The sequence below is a fragment of the Neofelis nebulosa genome, chromosome 15 (genome assembly GCF_028018385.1).
Source record: "Neofelis nebulosa isolate mNeoNeb1 chromosome 15, mNeoNeb1.pri, whole genome shotgun sequence".
NCBI lineage: Eukaryota > Metazoa > Chordata > Mammalia > Carnivora > Felidae > Neofelis > Neofelis nebulosa.
The window spans coordinates 69034588-69051861 of NC_080796.1; the positions used below are offsets into that span (position 1 = coordinate 69034588).

General features: G+C 41.3%; 1 protein-coding gene across 10 annotated transcripts in view; it reads right to left on the minus strand.

Moving 5' to 3' along the window:
- Positions 1–17274, minus strand: part of DDR2 (discoidin domain receptor tyrosine kinase 2) — a 155789-nt gene that overhangs the window by 27216 nt on the left and 111299 nt on the right. For 9 of the 10 annotated variants that reach the window (XM_058701535.1, XM_058701528.1, XM_058701533.1 and 6 more), the window contains 5 exons: positions 7590–7692; positions 5954–6185; positions 5498–5645; positions 5012–5117; positions 946–1129 (listed from right to left, as the gene is read on the minus strand). In XM_058701535.1, the coding sequence (XP_058557518.1) occupies positions 946–1129; positions 5012–5117; positions 5498–5645; positions 5954–6185; positions 7590–7692 (773 nt within the window). The remainder of the gene's footprint in view (positions 1–945; positions 1130–5011; positions 5118–5497; positions 5646–5953; positions 6186–7589; positions 7693–17274) is intronic. The other variant, XM_058701536.1, reaches the window with a different exon arrangement.

Consider the following 17274-nt stretch of genomic DNA (forward strand, 5'->3'; position numbering starts at 1 on the left):
GGGGAAATAACAGATAAACAGAATCCATGTGTGAGGTCCAATTCACTTGCCCACTCTCTTTCTTGGGCCTCATACTGGAATTCCTCTAAGGCTCCTTCACAGACCAGTAAGAGTTATATGTGAACCACAAAAATTTCAGGGGTCTCTCTTACATTTAACAAAAGGATTTTCTACTGCTAAGCCCCAGTTTTACTCAAGCTTAGAGTTCAGGTCAAAGGAGCTTGAAATCTAGTAAGACAACCAGACAGATGTGTTGTTGCCACAGACAAGGAAACAAAGAACTCTGGAGACAGAAGAGAAAGGAGGCTTCTAGAATGATTTCTCAGGGTTGCATGGGTAGAGGAAACAGAGTAGGGGTAGAAAATGATTCCAAAGACAAAGTACAAAATACTCAATTCTCTCATTGAGAATCAGAGCCGCAATGAGCCAGCTTTACTGATAAAAGTATGTCTTGTCCCTGGAGAGCCCTAGGCAGAGCCATAAAATGATTTTCATGGACTCTGGTTACTTTTGCTTTTGTGGGCCCTCCCTCCATAAAAAAAATCAAAATCGTATTTTAAAACCATGTTGTTAAGTAGATGAAAATAATTTTTGACCCTACAAGTTCTTTTTTTACCCCTGATGTTAAAAGAAATTAAAACATTTCCACAGGGCTTCAAAGTATTGTGGGCTCTAGACACTGGACCCACTGTGCCTAATGGTACCTAGACGCTGATGCTGGAACAATGACACAAAACATTGAGAAACAGTGACCTAGTCTAAGCCCCCTTTTCACAAATGAAGCAGGAAGCCCACAGAGATGAAGTGACTTGTGAAGCGCATGTAGCTATTTGGTAGCAGAACACCTATTTGAATCCAGTTCTGCTGGCAACACCCAGGGATCTTTCTAGCATGCCTTTTCTCACTGCCATTATTTTGGCTTCCACCGCACCTAACTCCACTGACCTTCATGGTGGTGAAATTCCTGATGCGGTCAAATTCAAACATGATCTCGATGTAACCACTGGGGGCACTCTCGTTCCTCCAGCCCACGTAGTCATAGCCTGGCCACACGTGGTATTCATGGGTCTGAGTGAAGTCGTCTAGGCCCGACACCCCATCTGTCAGCTGGCCCAACCCTTCGGTCATGCTGCTTAGGCCAGAGGAAGAGAAGGGAGAAGGGAGAAATGAGCCTGGAATTAATTACACATTCGTGGAAGAGCCTTTACCCAGCTTCTTCACCCCGGGGTTTTGTAAGAGTTGATTATCTTGAAGGTTCAAGGATTGTGAAAAACCCAGTATATTTTATAGTATTGACTCATTTATCCTGCATCAATGGAGAACAAAGAATTTCATATCAATGAATTTTACAAAATACTTAATGCTTACTCCTTCATTAGGAAAGCTTTGAAACAGTATTTTATCATTTTCTAAGAAAAGCTTTCTATAATCTGTTGTATCCTTACCTATCCTTGCATACTGAATATAAGTTTTTCTATAATAAGTCAACATTATCAAATGCATTTGATTAATCCATTAACAAGTAAATGAGGGAATGGATGGATCAATGCATAGAATGAACACTACAGTAGATGGTAGCATTTGACCATCACTAAACAGTCTCAGAGCTTGTTGGAAATTTTTCTGACTCTCCTTTGACTGTATGTTGTCATTTTTCAGTGAATCAATTCCAGATAAGCCAGGCATGCTCTCTTCTACCCCACATCCAACAACCCAATTTGAGTCCAACTAAAGGGGGGGGGGGGAAGGTGATCAATCCCAAATTTAACTACTAATTTATATGTAATTTTAATTAAATTGGTAGAATACTAGACTCATGGAATAAAAGGCATTATTTACATGAGGGTCTCAGGCATTGGATTTAGTCTTGTTTTCTAGCTTGGCAGTCTTTCCACTTCTGATTGTAAGGCTTTGCTTGATTGGTATATGGGATGATTGTGTATTTATGTCAGATTGACTATTTCAGGAACACAGAGACCTTCTTCCTTCTTTATGAAAGACAGAGCAAGGAACTTCTGGAACTTCTCTCTCCTCAAGCTCTGCCTTTCAAGATTTAAACGATGAATCAGGAGTCTCCCAAGTGAAGAAACTGGGATACTCACCCTCAAGCGATAATGCATGCACCCCTTGAGGTTATATAAAAGTTGTGAGTTTACAAAAAAATAATTGAGTGATTATGCCAGCCTTACAGATACGCTTTGTTTGTTCATTGAAAAATGTTTGGCAAATTATAAAATTTGACTGGCCTTATCCACAGTGACCAGAGCTTGGGTGTCCCTTCCAAGGATTTGCCATCTTTTTCTTCTCTCTACAGATCAGAAGGCTGGGAGAACATAAGTTTACTTGCAATAAATATATTTCCCATTGTCCCCAGAATAATAAATCCCCATGAAACTCTTATGAAAAGCAACACAAATTAAAAATTAATTTCTCGCAGTCAAAATTAAATCAAATGGGGATGGGATAAGCAGAGAAACTTTCCCTGCCATATCCTTTAGAATTGTTAGAATTCCTATAACAAGCATATACTACTTCCATAATTTTTTTAGTTTTTAAAAAAGGAACTTTTGCTCCTAAAACTATCTATTCTTGAGACTCTGAATTGGATGACTTTAATACCTCACCACTCAGGCACACTCCAAAGAGATACCTCACTACCTCAGTTATCAAGTGGAGGCAGTCTGTATCCAAATCTTATTCTTGATCTTTCCTTCTGTTACCAGTTACCTGCCTTATCTATTTGAATGTCTTGCCAGTCCCTTAAACTTATGTCCCAAAGTTTGTAACCCCATCATTGCCCTTTTTCTAAACTAAATCCATTTGCATTTCTGCCCATTCTACTTTTCCTTCACGCTCAGTGAAGGTGCCTGGTGTACCGGAAGCACCAAGATATACCTGTTGAGTGAATAAATGCCATCCCCACTGTTTGATCTACTTCTCCTCACCCTACTGTCTCGCCCCTACACCCCATCAGATTGCAAACGGTCCCCACATGGATGGCTGCTCCTCTTCTGTTCCCACAGTCACCATTACCGCCCTGGGCCCACACGCTTTTTACCTGATAGTGTTTGCAATGAGAAAATGTCCCTCATCACCTCCTCTTTCCCGTCACATCTAACCTTTGCGACCTGCTTGATTAATCTGTCTAAAGCACCGTGCCAATCGTGTCCTTCCCCAAGTTTAAAAATCTTCAGTGATGTGTTCTATCAATGATTATGCTGATGAAGAGAAAGTCAACTCCTCCTCCCCTTCCTCCTGGCCCTGACATTCAAGTTCCTCCAAAATCTGATGTAATCTGCCCTATAGTGCTTCTCATCTACTATTTTGCTACAGAGATACGGCTGGTGGTTCACTAAACTATTGATCTTTACCAGGCATTCCCCTAAACTTTACAGGGTCGTCCTTTTGTCCCCATGCTATTGACTCTGCCTGAAATGCCATTTCAAGATTGTTTACCTGTGAAAGCTCCACCCATCCTTTGGAGCCTGCTTCAGATTTCATCTTATTCCATCATGTCTTTGCTGGTTTCCCAATCAGATACAAACTTATATGTATTTAGCACTTTACCTTTACAGAATGCTTTTCTTATACATTTTTATCACTTAAGCAAACAGAACTAACTTTTATTATGTGAATCCAGGTGTTTTCACTCCCAGTGCTGTGCTTTCTCCTACCTTGGCTTGCTCTTTCCCTTGATCCCCAGAGCACTCCTACGATCTCTTACTCCAGGGCTTATATCACAACAATTTATATCCTGGCTTAGTCCCCATTCCTAACGGTGAGCTTCTTAAAGGTAGGATCAAGGACTTCCTTATGTTTGAATACCTACCAAGTCTGGCCAAATTCCTTGCAGGTAGTAACGGAGGATCAGCAAAGATTTATTGAACTAAACTGAATTCAACTGATCTCTGATTTCCTCTATGCCTCAAGCATATGCCAGTTGGGGTGTGGCTGAGTGAAATGATGCCCAGATAATTTAAGCGAATGGGGAAGAACGGTGACTAAGCACATGGAAAGGATGTAGCTGGAAATCGAATATTGGATGAGTCAGGTCTTCACTCAGGGGATGGCAGCTGGTGGGGCAGGAATTTATTCTTTACACCTAAGACAATGGAAGTGCTATAATCCCTCACTCCCCTTCCTGAGATTAATCTCTCCCTCTCTCAACCACTAGAAACCTCCATCATCTGGTCCGGACCTAACCTCTCTCCCAGGCTCAATCTTTGCAGGCAAAGACCAAGCTAAGAGAGAGAAAAGTGTGGAAGTGGACTAGAAGAAAAATGGCAAGGCTCAGAGTGAAGTGAGATAGGGAGGAAAAGCTCTCATCCAACCCTAAATTCCCACTGTGTCTGATCATACTCTTCCACCATGGCCCTTCCTAGGTCCACTTCAGGACTACCCATTGGGCCCTCCTGCTGTTCCCGGATCAAGCTTCTGCTGCAGTCAGGCCACTCTTGTCCTCAGCCCTGCTTTCTTTCCTCTGCTCCCTGCTACCTGCCTCCCCTGCTCTAATTATCATCTCATCATGGAAACTCTCCTTGTTTACTGTAAGTCTTACGGGTGTCCTTTTCATAATTTCTAAAGCATTTCTATTTATGGGGTTCATTCTTCCCGAACTTCTTGACCTGTCCAATTTATTATACTTATAACTTCAATTCTTCTGGCCCTTTGTCTCCATAAGTAGGCCATTATTTGTGTCAGACCACATGTCCTGTTTTAAGAGTCAAAAAAATATGGCTACCGTACCTAGAGCCATACTACAATTTTAGCTCTTGTTTTGTGTAATTTATTGTTTCCCTTGTCTTCCCAAAACAGGCAAACGTTACTTGCAGATAAATACTCCATGTTTTACTTCATCTAAATTATCTCACAATGCCTAGTACAGGGCCTAAAAAAAAAAACACTAGTTGGTTGACCAGTTGATTGATTATTGATTCCAAGCCATAATAAAATATTATCTCTTCTAGTGGCCACTTTCCCATTCTGATGACCAAAGTTTCCCAGGATTTACCTGTACCCAACGGCTCCATCATAGACAGAATCATTCAGATAAATGATAGAGCCTCCAGGGAGTACAAATTGTTGTCCAGCTGGAGCATTATAAGACACCAAGCCATCTGTCAAAGGAAACACAGATGTGTCAGTGCCTTTGGGAAGGAAGTGTACCTATGGCTCAGACCAACTACCCCAGGGAGCTCCATGTGACTTCAAAGGTACACTTGTTCAGTGTATCCACATAGGACTCAATCTGGGTACACAGGGAGCACTGCTGAGGAGCACTCCTCACTAGCAGTCAGTGAAGTGACTCAGAATGCATTATTCCAGGAATGGAATGAAGCCTTGGGTGGAGGAACAATGTCCTTTCTTGACTCTAACCTACAGGGAATCACTTCACCCCAGAGATTACTAATCCCATACCTTTCTGACTTAATTGCCTTTATGTTCCAGGAGTTGGAGGTCTTAATAAGGTCCATACGCTCTGTCTCTAGAGACCTACCTAGCCAGACACAGCCATAAAGCTCCACTCGCATGCACACGTTCATGGAGTGGTCAGTGACTGGAATGAAGCGGACAAATCTGGCCACAATGGGTGGCTCTAAGTCCTTTAGGAAAATGTCATAGGGGTTACTGTTCCCATCCAGCACCTGAGGAGACAGAAGAGAAATAGTGGGGAGATGCTGTGAGGTTATGCTGAGTCTTCTTCATAGCCTCTTTCATGGACCCTCTCTTTTTAATTGAAGGAGCAGAATGTATCCACTCAGCTTTCCCAGCAGCCTTGATATTCCTCCCGGTGCCCCCTCCCCACCCTCCCTCCTCCTCAGTCACACATTTACAAGGGCATGCCAGGTCTGTGGATGCACATACCTACAAGACAGCCTGTGTACTTCCTCTTCTAGCCTAAGTCAAAATATGGTCCTGGACATCTCAGGGTCTGGATGTCTCTTCTTCCTACCTGTTTTCCATGCCGGTTCCGCCAAGAGATCCAGCGAGTGCCGTCCCGACTGTAATTGATCTTGTACATGGGGGCAAACTCAATGCCATGGCCCCCAGCATGGCGCCCTTGGGTCCCCACCAGAGTGATAAAGTGCAGGGTGTGCAAGTCAATCTGTAGGAACTCCTTCAGGTCATCAGGTTCCACTGGAATCTCAGGGCACCAGGCTCCGTCCCCTTCTTCTGAGTCCAGCCTTTTGACACAAGGGGTGGGAGACAGAGAGGAACCATGGAACTAGAGTTGTTTACCAATCCAGAGCAAGCAGCTGCTCTGTCCTGAGGGGCGAAAATGTATCCAACCCAAGACTCAATCTAAAAAGTTGGGACCCCAGTCTAAAAAGACTCTTTGGGTCTCCCCTCAAGCCTGACAGTCTTCTGTCCCTGGGGCACCATGAAACCCAGATAGACAGTCACCACCAGGGCTAGAGTCCTTCATATCAGATGTAGCCTTTATTTCCCACCCTGATTTAAAGACCACAAGGGAAATGAAACTCTTTCTGCCCTCTACTCCCCCATGAGTCATTTTACCTCCCCGTTCCACTTTCAGTCCCAGCATAACAAGGGTGGCCACCCCTTGCTTGGATATCAAGTTATAGGAAGGAGGAGGGAAGGATCATAAGATCTCCAGTGTGGGTTATGTAATGCAGTGGAATTTTGACCAACAGGATGGGCATGGCAGCCCAGCAAAACGCCATGGGAACCCGTGATGAGAGTGAGGGGTAGGAGCATGTCAGGAGAGCAGTAAATAATCTGGTTTCATTTTATTACCTCCAAGCTAAGCTACCAGTGAGCAAAATTGTGAAATCAGTGGAAGGTTTCTTTTGGGAACGTCTTACCACTTTCCCTCTTCCCTGGAATGTTCCTTTTCTCACAGATGTCAACCTACTCATTGCCGTTCTCTTCCAACCCCACCAACCATCACTCTCGTCTTTCACATACTCAGAAATTATGGAGAAGGTTTACTAAGGTTGCTTTTCTCGTGGGTGATTCCATTTGAACAGAAATCAACACTTTAGACCAAAAAATCAGATCCCAGGAGAAGGATTAGACCCTCACCAGCAGAGTAGCTTTTGACAAGGGGGTTCGTTGCTTTGGAGGACTCCTGGTACTAGGCCACTAGGAACCCACCATACTCTTTGTGGGTGAGGATGGCCCTTCAATGAGAGAAGGGAAGACTTTGCTGGAGTCCTCAGTGTCTGCTCAAAACCTTGATGCTTTGCACCGCGAATAATGTTTCACAGACACCCACTGACAAGAGGATGGGGTGTCCTCGCTTCCAGTGTCCTACCCCATCTGCGCCTTCCCCAGTCCACCACGGTAGTCAGCTTCCTGTAATTTCTCACACTGAGAAGGTGAAGTAAAGCAAACCCACTGCATATCCATGAACCCATCTGCTGTGGGCAGGGTGGCTCAAGGCCCTGTGATTGGGAAGGGGTGGCCAGACCAGCACATGCTGCCAAACCCTGAATTTTCTCCCCGAAAACATACAGGACAGGCCTCCCCCATGCCTACCAGCTCCCACCCTTCTTCCCCAGCCCCTTGAGCCAGAAAGTGCATCCAGCCCGTGGCTTGGGCTTTCTTGGGGCCTCTGTCCTCACCTTCCGTATTTGGCAGCTGTGGATTCTGACCACTGACTGGAAGCTGTGATGTCCTCATCTGGAATGTGGCCTCCTGACATACCCAGAGGATAGCGGCATATGGCTGGACCAAGAGACACCGAAGGGAAAAAGAGAGGAAATACTTTTCTTTTTATTTCCATGGATGCCCCATCCCCTTCTAGGAAGAATGTGATTGACTATTGGACAGGGAAACAGAGGCTTACATCTTCCTAAGGCTTTCTATGACCGCAGTTTGATCACCTTGACTCTCTCAGCCTTTCTCCCTGGGCCTGCCTCCAAACTTAGTAGTGTTCAATCCCCCAAGCACGGACCTTCAGCCACATCTATCTTTCAGTCCCAGACCCAAGTAATGTAATGTGATGCAATGTGCTGATTTATTCTTTTATTTGGTAATAAGCCCATGGCCCATCCCCATTACCTTATCAGCAGATGTGTACTACTAACCAGTTTCCCAAAGGTGCTGAGTCATCCTCACCGCCACCAGGTACCACCTGATCCAAAGCATTTGTTTTTCTAGGTAGCTGATTGCACAAAACTACAGGGCAAAGCCAACTGTCCTATGAAAGTACTGGACACACAGCTTTGGCCCCCATCAGCACCATGTTTTCACCTCTGGCTATAAACAATGGCCTCTGGGGAAGGACTTCCACCTCCAGCCAAGATAGAGGAACAAGGACCAGATTGACTCTCCTGGGTGAAACAACCAAAGAATGGACAAAGTATTCAAAACATTGAGTTTCAAACAATGAATACGGGATAACAAAGGCCAACAATCCCTGAGAGGGGGCAAAGAAGATGAGTCCTACAGTGGCACCAACTTACTGCTGTGGCAGAGTCCACAGTGAGTGAGAACAAGGCAGAGTTTGGAGGGCTCCCAATCAAGGAGACAAGGATAAGAGTCTGGAGAGGTCGGGGGAATCTAGGGTTGCCAGAGAAATACAGGATTCCTAAACTTAAATTTCAGATAAACAATGAAGAGTTTTTTAGTATAAATAGGTACAATGATGGCAGGCATATAAAGAAGCAGAGAAATAGAACCTATAATGAGAAAAACAATCAATCAATGGAATTGATTCAGAATATAGAAGAGGGGCGCCTGGGTGGCTCAGGTGGCTGAGCGTCCAACTTCGTCTCAGGTCATGATCTCACAGTTCGTGAGTTCCAGCCCTACATGGCCTTCTCTGCTGTCAGTGCAGAGCCCGCTTCGGATCCACTGTCCCCCTCTTTTTCTGCCCTTCCTCCTCTTGTGCTGTCTCTCTCCCTCTCTCTCTCTCTCTCTCTCAAAAACAAAAACATTAAACAAAAGAATTTAAAAAGAAAATTAAACCAATTATAATTATATTGTTATAAGGTCAGCCACTGTGGAAAACACTATGGAGTTTCCTCAAAAACATTTTTAAAAAGAATTACCATATGATCCAGTAATTCCACTATTGGGTATTTACTCAAAGAATACAAAAACAGTAATTTGAAGGGATTACTAAGTTTTTAAAAAATTTTTTTAATGTTTATTTATTTTTGAGAGAGAGAGAGAGAGAGAGAGAGAGAGAGAAAGCAGAGGAGGGGCAGAGAGAGAGGGAGACCCAGAATCCGAAGTGGGCTCCAGGCTCTGAGCTGTCATCAGAGCCCAATGCAGGGCTCAAACTCACGAACTGTGAGATCATGACCTGAGCCAAAGTCAGACGCTTAACCGACTGAGCCACCCAGGCACCCTGTACCCCATGTTAATTGCAGCATTAATTATAATAGACAAGATATGGAAGCAATCCAAGTGTCCATCCATAAGACTTAATCCATAGGATCAAGGATATGTGGTATATATTGGAATATAATGGAATGGTAGTCATAAAAAAGAATGAAATCTTGCCATTTACAACAATGTGGATGGACCTAGAGGGTATAATGCTAAGTAGAATAAGTCAGTCAGAGAAAGGCAAATATCATACGATTTCACTCATAAAATGCATTTAAGAAACAAAACAAATGAACAAATAAATCAAAACAAGAGACGGCAAACCAAAAATCCAGTCACTTAAATACAGAGAACTAGTGGTTGCCAGAGGGGAGGTAGGTGAGGAGGATGTGAGAAACAGACAAAGGGGAACAAAAGTACACTTATCTTGATGAGCACTGAGAAATGTTGAATTGTTGAATCATTATATTGTACACCTGAAACTAATATAACACTGTGTGATAATTATACTTTAATTAAAAAAATAATAAATATATATAAGGAGAGCTAAGTGAGATAGGGAAGGATATAAATAAAATTTCTAGAGATGAAACTTGACTATATGAGAAAATACATTGAATAAGATTAAAGGAAGATTATACATTAAAGAAAAGATTGGTGAACTTAAAGACAGCAATAGAAATTATCCAAAATGAAACAATGACAGAAATTAATCAAATCACTCAAATAATCAATCAAACAAAAAGATAGAACATAAGTTGTGAAACGATTGCAAATATCCTATTATACATGTAAATGGATTCCTTAAAGAAGAACAGAGAGGAATCAAAAAATTATTTGAATAAAACATGGTGGAAATTCTTTTCGAATTTGATGAAATTATAAACCCGAGAGGCTCAGTGACTTGAACCATAAGAAACGTGAAGAAAACTATACTACAGTACATCATAATTCAACTGCTTAAAACAGGTGATAAGGAGAAAAGTTTTTAAGCAGCCAGAGAAAAAGGATACATTATGAACAGAGGAACAAAGATAAAAATGATTACAAATGTCCCTTTGGAAATGGTAATTACATAGTAAATATATAAGATGAGTTTTCATGTTATTTACATCTCTTTAAATGGTGATTGACTATTTAGATTAAGATGATTTTTCATGTTATTTAAATCTCTTTAAATGGTAATTGACTATTTATATAAAAACAGTAACAATATACGGTGGGGTTTATAATATGTACAAAACTAAAATGCATGAAAACAATAGCATGAGGGCTGAAAAGGGAAAAACGGAAGGCATCCTGTTCGAAGATTTTTTAAATGTTTATTTTTGAGAAAGAGAGAGAGTGCACAAGCAGGGGAGGGGCAGAGAGAGAGGGAGACACAGAATCTGAAGCAGGCTCCAGGTTCGAAGCTGTCAGCACAGAACCCAACACAGGGCCTGAACTCACGAACCGCAAGATCGTGACCTGAGCCAAAGTCGGACACTTAACCGACTGAGCCACCCAGACATCCCTCTTGTTAGATTTTTTTGCTGTATGTGAAGTGATATACTATCACTTACAAGATAGACTTTACTTAATTAAAATGTACATGACAAACCCTAAAGCAAGCACTAAAATAATATTTTCAAAAAGGTTCATGGCTAATAAATCAACAAAAGATAAAACTGAATCATAAAAAGTTCAATTCACTGAAAGGAAAGCAGAAAACCACAGGTAAGTTTACACATAAAAGGATGCGAAAAGATATACCACGAAAACGTAATTAAAAAAAAAAAAGCTGGAGTGGTTATATTAATACCAGACACAACAGATTTTAAGACAAGAAATAGCGATGGTATTTCACAATGATAAAGGGGTTGACTCATCAAGAACACATGACAGTCCTAAATGTTTATTCACGTAACAGAGCTTTACAAAACAAAACAAAACAAAACAAAACAAAATAAAACAAAAAAAGGCTGCAGGGAAAAATGAACAAAACCACATGTCGTTGCAGATTTCAATACTTACGTCTCAATAATTGGTAAAACAATTAGACAAAAAATCAGTAAGTATACGGAAGATGTGAACATTATCCACTGGTTTTTGCCTAGCTTGACATTTATAGAATTCTACTGAAAAACATAGAGTATTCATTCTTTTGAAGTGCACCTGTGATATGTACCAAGATAGACCATATTCTGAATCATAAAACAAGCCCCAATAAATTTTAAATATTCAAGTCATACAAAGCATGTTCTCTGTCATAATGCAATTACTAGTTAGAAAAAATACATAATAGAAAGATATCTGGAAAATCCCCAAATATTTTCAAACTAGCATAACACTTTCCTAAATATGCCAAGGGGCAAAGAAAAAAGGAAAATTAGAAGAAATTAGAAAACAAATTAGAAAGTATTAGAAAAGTATTAGTATTAGAAAGTATTCTGTACTGCAAGATAATGAAACTATAACAAAATTTGTGGATACCACTTGACAAGTACTTATGGAGAAAATCACCACAGTAAAATCCTCCATTAGAAAAGAGCAAATAATAACTCTAAATAATAATCTCTAAATAATAACTTCAGTCTTCACCTTAAGAAACTAGAAAAAGTAGAGCAAATAAAATACAAAGCAATTACAAGAAAGGAAATAATAGATTATTAGTGGAAACCAGTGAAATAGAAAACAGAAAAACAATAGAGAAACTCTAAAAAACCAAAAGCTGGTTCTTTGACAAGACTTTAAAAAAAAAAAAAAAAAGGCAAAAAGAATCTCTAGCCAGATTGGGAGAGAAAAAAGAAAACAGTACAAACATCAGGAATGAAGGAAGTTTCCTTGTTACAGAAATTAAAGATATTAAATGTATAATAAGAGAATCTTATAAACAATGTTATGCCAATAATTTCAACAACTTAGATAAAATAATCAAATTTTTGAAAGATACAAACCACTAAAGCTCATTTATAAAGAGATAGATAAAAACCTGAGTTATCATTTATGTTCTAAAAAATTTAAATATATAGTCAACAGCCTTCCTACAAAGAAAACCCCAGGACAAGATGGCTTTACTGTTGAATTCTGCCAAATGTTTCAGAAAGAAAAATTACCAAGCACTCACAAACTCTTCCAGAAAATTAAAGAGGAGAAGATAGAAGGGGATATTTCCTGATTCATTTTATGAAATCCTATTACTCTAATACAAAAACCAAACAGGAAGCTTATAAGAAAACTATAGACCAATAACTCTCATGAACATAGATACGAAAACTCTAAACACAATTTTAGTAAACTGAATCAAAGAATATATAAAAAGAATAATACACCATGATCAAGTAGGATTTATTCTAGGAATGCAAGGTTGGTTTGACATTCAGAAATCATTCAGTGTAATTCGCCACAGATTTAGAAAGTGAAACTGTATCGTCACTTCAAAAGACACAGAAAAAGCATTTGCTGAAATCAAACATCATTTCCTGATAACAATTCTCAGCAAACTAGAAGTAGAAAGGAATTTTCTCAATATAAACAATTGTAACCGAATATTATGAAAACCTAAATGCCAACAAACTGGACAACTTAGGGGAAATGGATAAATTCCTAGAAACGTAAACTACCAAAACTGAATCAGGAAGAAATAGAAAATTTGAAGAGACCAATCACCAGCAATGAAATTGACTCAGTAATCAAAAACCTCCCAAAAAACACAAGTCCAGGACCAGACAGCTTCACTGGCAAATTCTACCAAACATTTAAAGAAGAGTTAATACCTATTCTTCTCAAACTATTCCAAAAAACACAAGAGGAAGGAATCATCCTGATACCAAAACCAGATCAAGACACCACAAAACAAAAGAAGTACAGGCCAATATCTCTCATGAATATAGATGCAAAAATCCTCAACAAAATATTAGCAAACTGAATCCAACAATATATTTAAAAAATCATGCACCACAATCAAATGGAATTTATTCCCAGGATGCAAGCGTAGTTTAATATTTGCAAAACAATCAACATGCTATGTCACATCAACAAGAGAAAGGATAAACACCATATGATCATTTCAATAGATGCAGAAAAAGCATTTGACAACGCGCAACATGCATGATGTCATCTGATACTTCCAGAAACAGCACGATGAAGCAAAACCAGACTCCGCCACTTTGGCAAGAATCATGGCCATATACACCACCAAAACACTTCCATGTTCCTGTCCCCTGCATTTTCCAAGTCAAATTTAAATCAAGAGATGAACATGGGATCTAGTATCATTTTGCCTATTCTTGTCAAATGTATAACTTCTGCATCTGGGGTGACAGGTTCTACAAATAATCATTATGTTTGAATCTCGAGTGTAATTCTGGGCTGTTCAGGAATGAAGCATCAAGTTCTCAAATTCTAAACCCTCTGGAATGTGAAAATTGAAGGGAGGGGTAAGGATGAGGAAATACTGATACAGAATGCCAGTGGGGCCCAAATTACCAGTGAGTGAGGTCAATGAACATTTCAGAAATCACTCACAGGGTGCGCCCTCTCTTGTGCTCCACCCCTTTATGCAGTGGAGGCCATGCCCTGCCTCAAGGCCTCCTCCGGCCCCCTCCCAGATGCTTGTCCTGCATGTTTTTGGGTGTGCTAAACGTTTTCGCACTGCTGCTTAGTGTCCCTCAGTACCAGTGACTTAATGGGCCAGGAGAAGCTTCTGGACACCTTTATCTCACAGGCTACACGTTCCAGTCCAGGTTACCAGAACACTTGCCTTGGCATTTGTGACCCAAGCCAGCTACTAATAAAGTAACTTTGCTTTCCCATTGTTACTGCTCTCTGCGTGTATATATCCCTCAACGATCTTCTGGGGAGGGGACCTGGCCGGCCAAGGTAGACGGTCCTTGCACCTTTGGCTATCATTCATGTCGTGGTGCCCCCAGTTGCTATCTTGACTCCTAAAATACAGTTCATTCTTCACAGTTTTCAAAGTGCTGTCCCATTGTTTTCATCTTGTTTACCCTTACGATAACCCTGTGTGGTAGGCGGGGCATGTATTATTATTCTCAAATTACACATGAGAAAACCAGTTAGAGTCCCATGGCTATGAAGGGGTCCTAATCCAAAGTTAGTCCAATGTACCAGACTGCCGCTCTCTGCTCTAACCAAAGGAATGGCAAGATGTAAGCTGTTTCTCCCAACACGCCAGGCTGTAGGCAGAAGCATTGCAGATTCGTAAGAGAGCTGGCCTCTGGCACCTTCTTTCCCTTCAGAAAACAAAGCTTTATTCATGGACCCAGTCCTATCTCCATTCCCAGTGTGGTAATCAACTTATTGCTCTCCAAATCCATAGGGGTTTTAAGCTCCTATTTTTATTAATTCATTCATTCCATGATTTTTTTTTTTTTGAGCCCCGTGGGAATATAGGCATAAACAGAACAAAGTACCCTTTGCCAGAGTTTACATTCTAGTATGGGGACAAAGACAAGAGGCAAATAAATATATAAGATGAGAAAAAGTGGCAAGTGTTGTGAAGAAAAGAACACAGGGAAAGGAAATAGCTGCTCTTTCATGTCAAGAGATAAGGAAGGTCTCTCGGATAAGGTGTCTCTGAGCAGAGATCTGAGTGAAGGAAGACAGCCAGGTGACTCTTGGAGGGTGGAATGTTTCATGGAAAGGGAACAGAAGTCGAGAAAAGAGCCTTCTTAGTGGCTTCGGGTACAGCAAGGAGGTTCGTACATCTGAAGTGGAAAGACTAGCTTAAGTTAGTATCTAGCACTGTCCCTTTGCAATGTAATGAACTTGGTTGCAACTAAAGCAAGTGTTTTTTAAAGAAGGAATAGTACCAATTTCGGTAAATTTCTCCTTACTCCGACGTCCGACATTTTTAGTATCTGTTTAATAGCCTTCGGTACATAGTGCTTTGTCATATAATTGTCTGTGTGTGAGTCTCATCTCTCCTACAGATGGCAAACTTCTGGGGGGATAAAAGGGCGTAGGCGGGGAGATTAGATCTTATTCAACTTTATTTCTCAGGGCACATCTGGGGAGACAGCAGGTGCTCAAAAATATTGATTGAAAACACAGGTAGACATAGATTAGGAGTTAGAATGAAGTGGAGTTAAATATGTCACCCTGCAAACCTTACCCCCAGTCTGTTCCATTTCAACCAACTCCACTCTTCCAATTACTTGAGCCAAAAATCTTGAGGCCACCATTGACTCTTTTCGTATTCCATATCCAGCCCAACAGCCGATGAGGAAATCCCGTTAGCCACCCTAAAGAATTCCCATAACCCACCTCCTTTCCACATATGCCACTACCATTCTAGGTCGATCCTGGAATAAAACAATAATCTCCTAACCAGACGTCCTTCTGTCCACCTTGTCCCATTTATCTATGAAAATGTAAGTCAGACCACGTAACTCTTTTGCCCAGCACCCTCCAGGGAGTTCCCATTTCACTCATGATAACATTGAAAACACACACGTGGTCTCCAGGGTCCTGCAGAGCTGATCCCGGGCTATCCTGGACCTCACGTCCAGCGCACTCCCCCCTCCAGTCACGCTGGCCTCCTGGCTGCTCCTCAAGCACACTAAGTGTGCTTCTTCTTCAGACATTTAACTACTTAATTCAATAATGGTAGGAATCTGCGCTGGGTTGGGGAAAGAGAAGTGGAAGACTGCATCTCCCATTATTTTCCACGCGCTAACATCTGAAATCTGAACGCATTTCACAAGCAAATGGTGAGTCATAGCTTAACTGGCTGGGGTTTTTTCTTAGAGTGACACAGTAGAATCAGTAGAATCAGTACAGTAGAATCAGCAGGCTCTTCAATTTGACGATATACTGTAATAATGGTAACCACTTATAAACAGCGCTTATCACATGTCAGACGATATGGTATTTTTGTCACTCATTACTTCCTGTTTCTCACGAATCCCCCATCTACAGGTAAGACGTTAAATAACTGCCGAAGGCCATTCATGGAGTAAATACTAACTCACTTTAGATTCGGACTCTATAGACGGCTCTCTCTAAGCTACACAACCTCTGAAGGAAAAAAAAAAGAGATTTCAAATCCACTCCAGGATCTGAGCAAAGTTCACATCCTTTCTGGGTCTCAGTCTTCTCCTGTGGAAATCAGGGGAGCTGGATTAGATGTTTTCTAAGGCAGTGATTCCCAAAAGCCAGTCCATGGACCGACTGCTTTAGAATTGCTTGGGAAGGTTGTAGAATATAGGTTTGTGAGCTCTGTCTTAAGAGATTTTTCTTCGGTAGGTCTGAAACTGTGCCCAGGAACCTACATTTTTTTTTTTTTTTTTTTAATTTCCCAAGTGATTCTGCTATGCAGCCATGCTTGGAAACCATGCTTCCAGGTCCCTTCCAGCCTGGACACATGATCATTCTCTGGGGCCATTCCAAAGTCCAGGGACATCCACATTCACAGTCCCACTGGGCTTGCATTCCTGGCTATCATGAATCTCTAGTCACTGGGCCATGAGTGTAACGAGAACTTCTGTTTCTCGGAACATCTAAAGTAAACCAGAAATGGGGAAAGAGGGTCGCATGGGGTGAGTCACGATATTGTTGCAAATAACTTCCCCACCAAGGCACTGCTTGTCCTGGGAACAGCAACCAGGGAGTTTTAACACAGCTGCCTTAGCTGCAGCTGCCTGTATGAAGCATGTTGGTATTTCCCGGGCTTAGGAACCCTATCTATTTTGTGTTCCAATTATGCCTATATAGGTACTTTCCATATTTAACAAAGAAAGGGAGAGAAAAACCGAGAGACAGAGAGAGAGAGAGATCCCAGCTAGGATACTCTATTTGGTGTCCAAGGAGGGCCAGTTGCCTGGCTGAGGCTCTTTGCTCCCCTTAATTACTGGGCTAAGGCTTTGATCCTCAAAGTGGTCTCCCAGGACCGGCAGCCCCCAACACTATCTGAGAACTTGTTAGAAACAGAAGTTCTCTGACATGTCATTTGCCAATAACTTCCCCAAT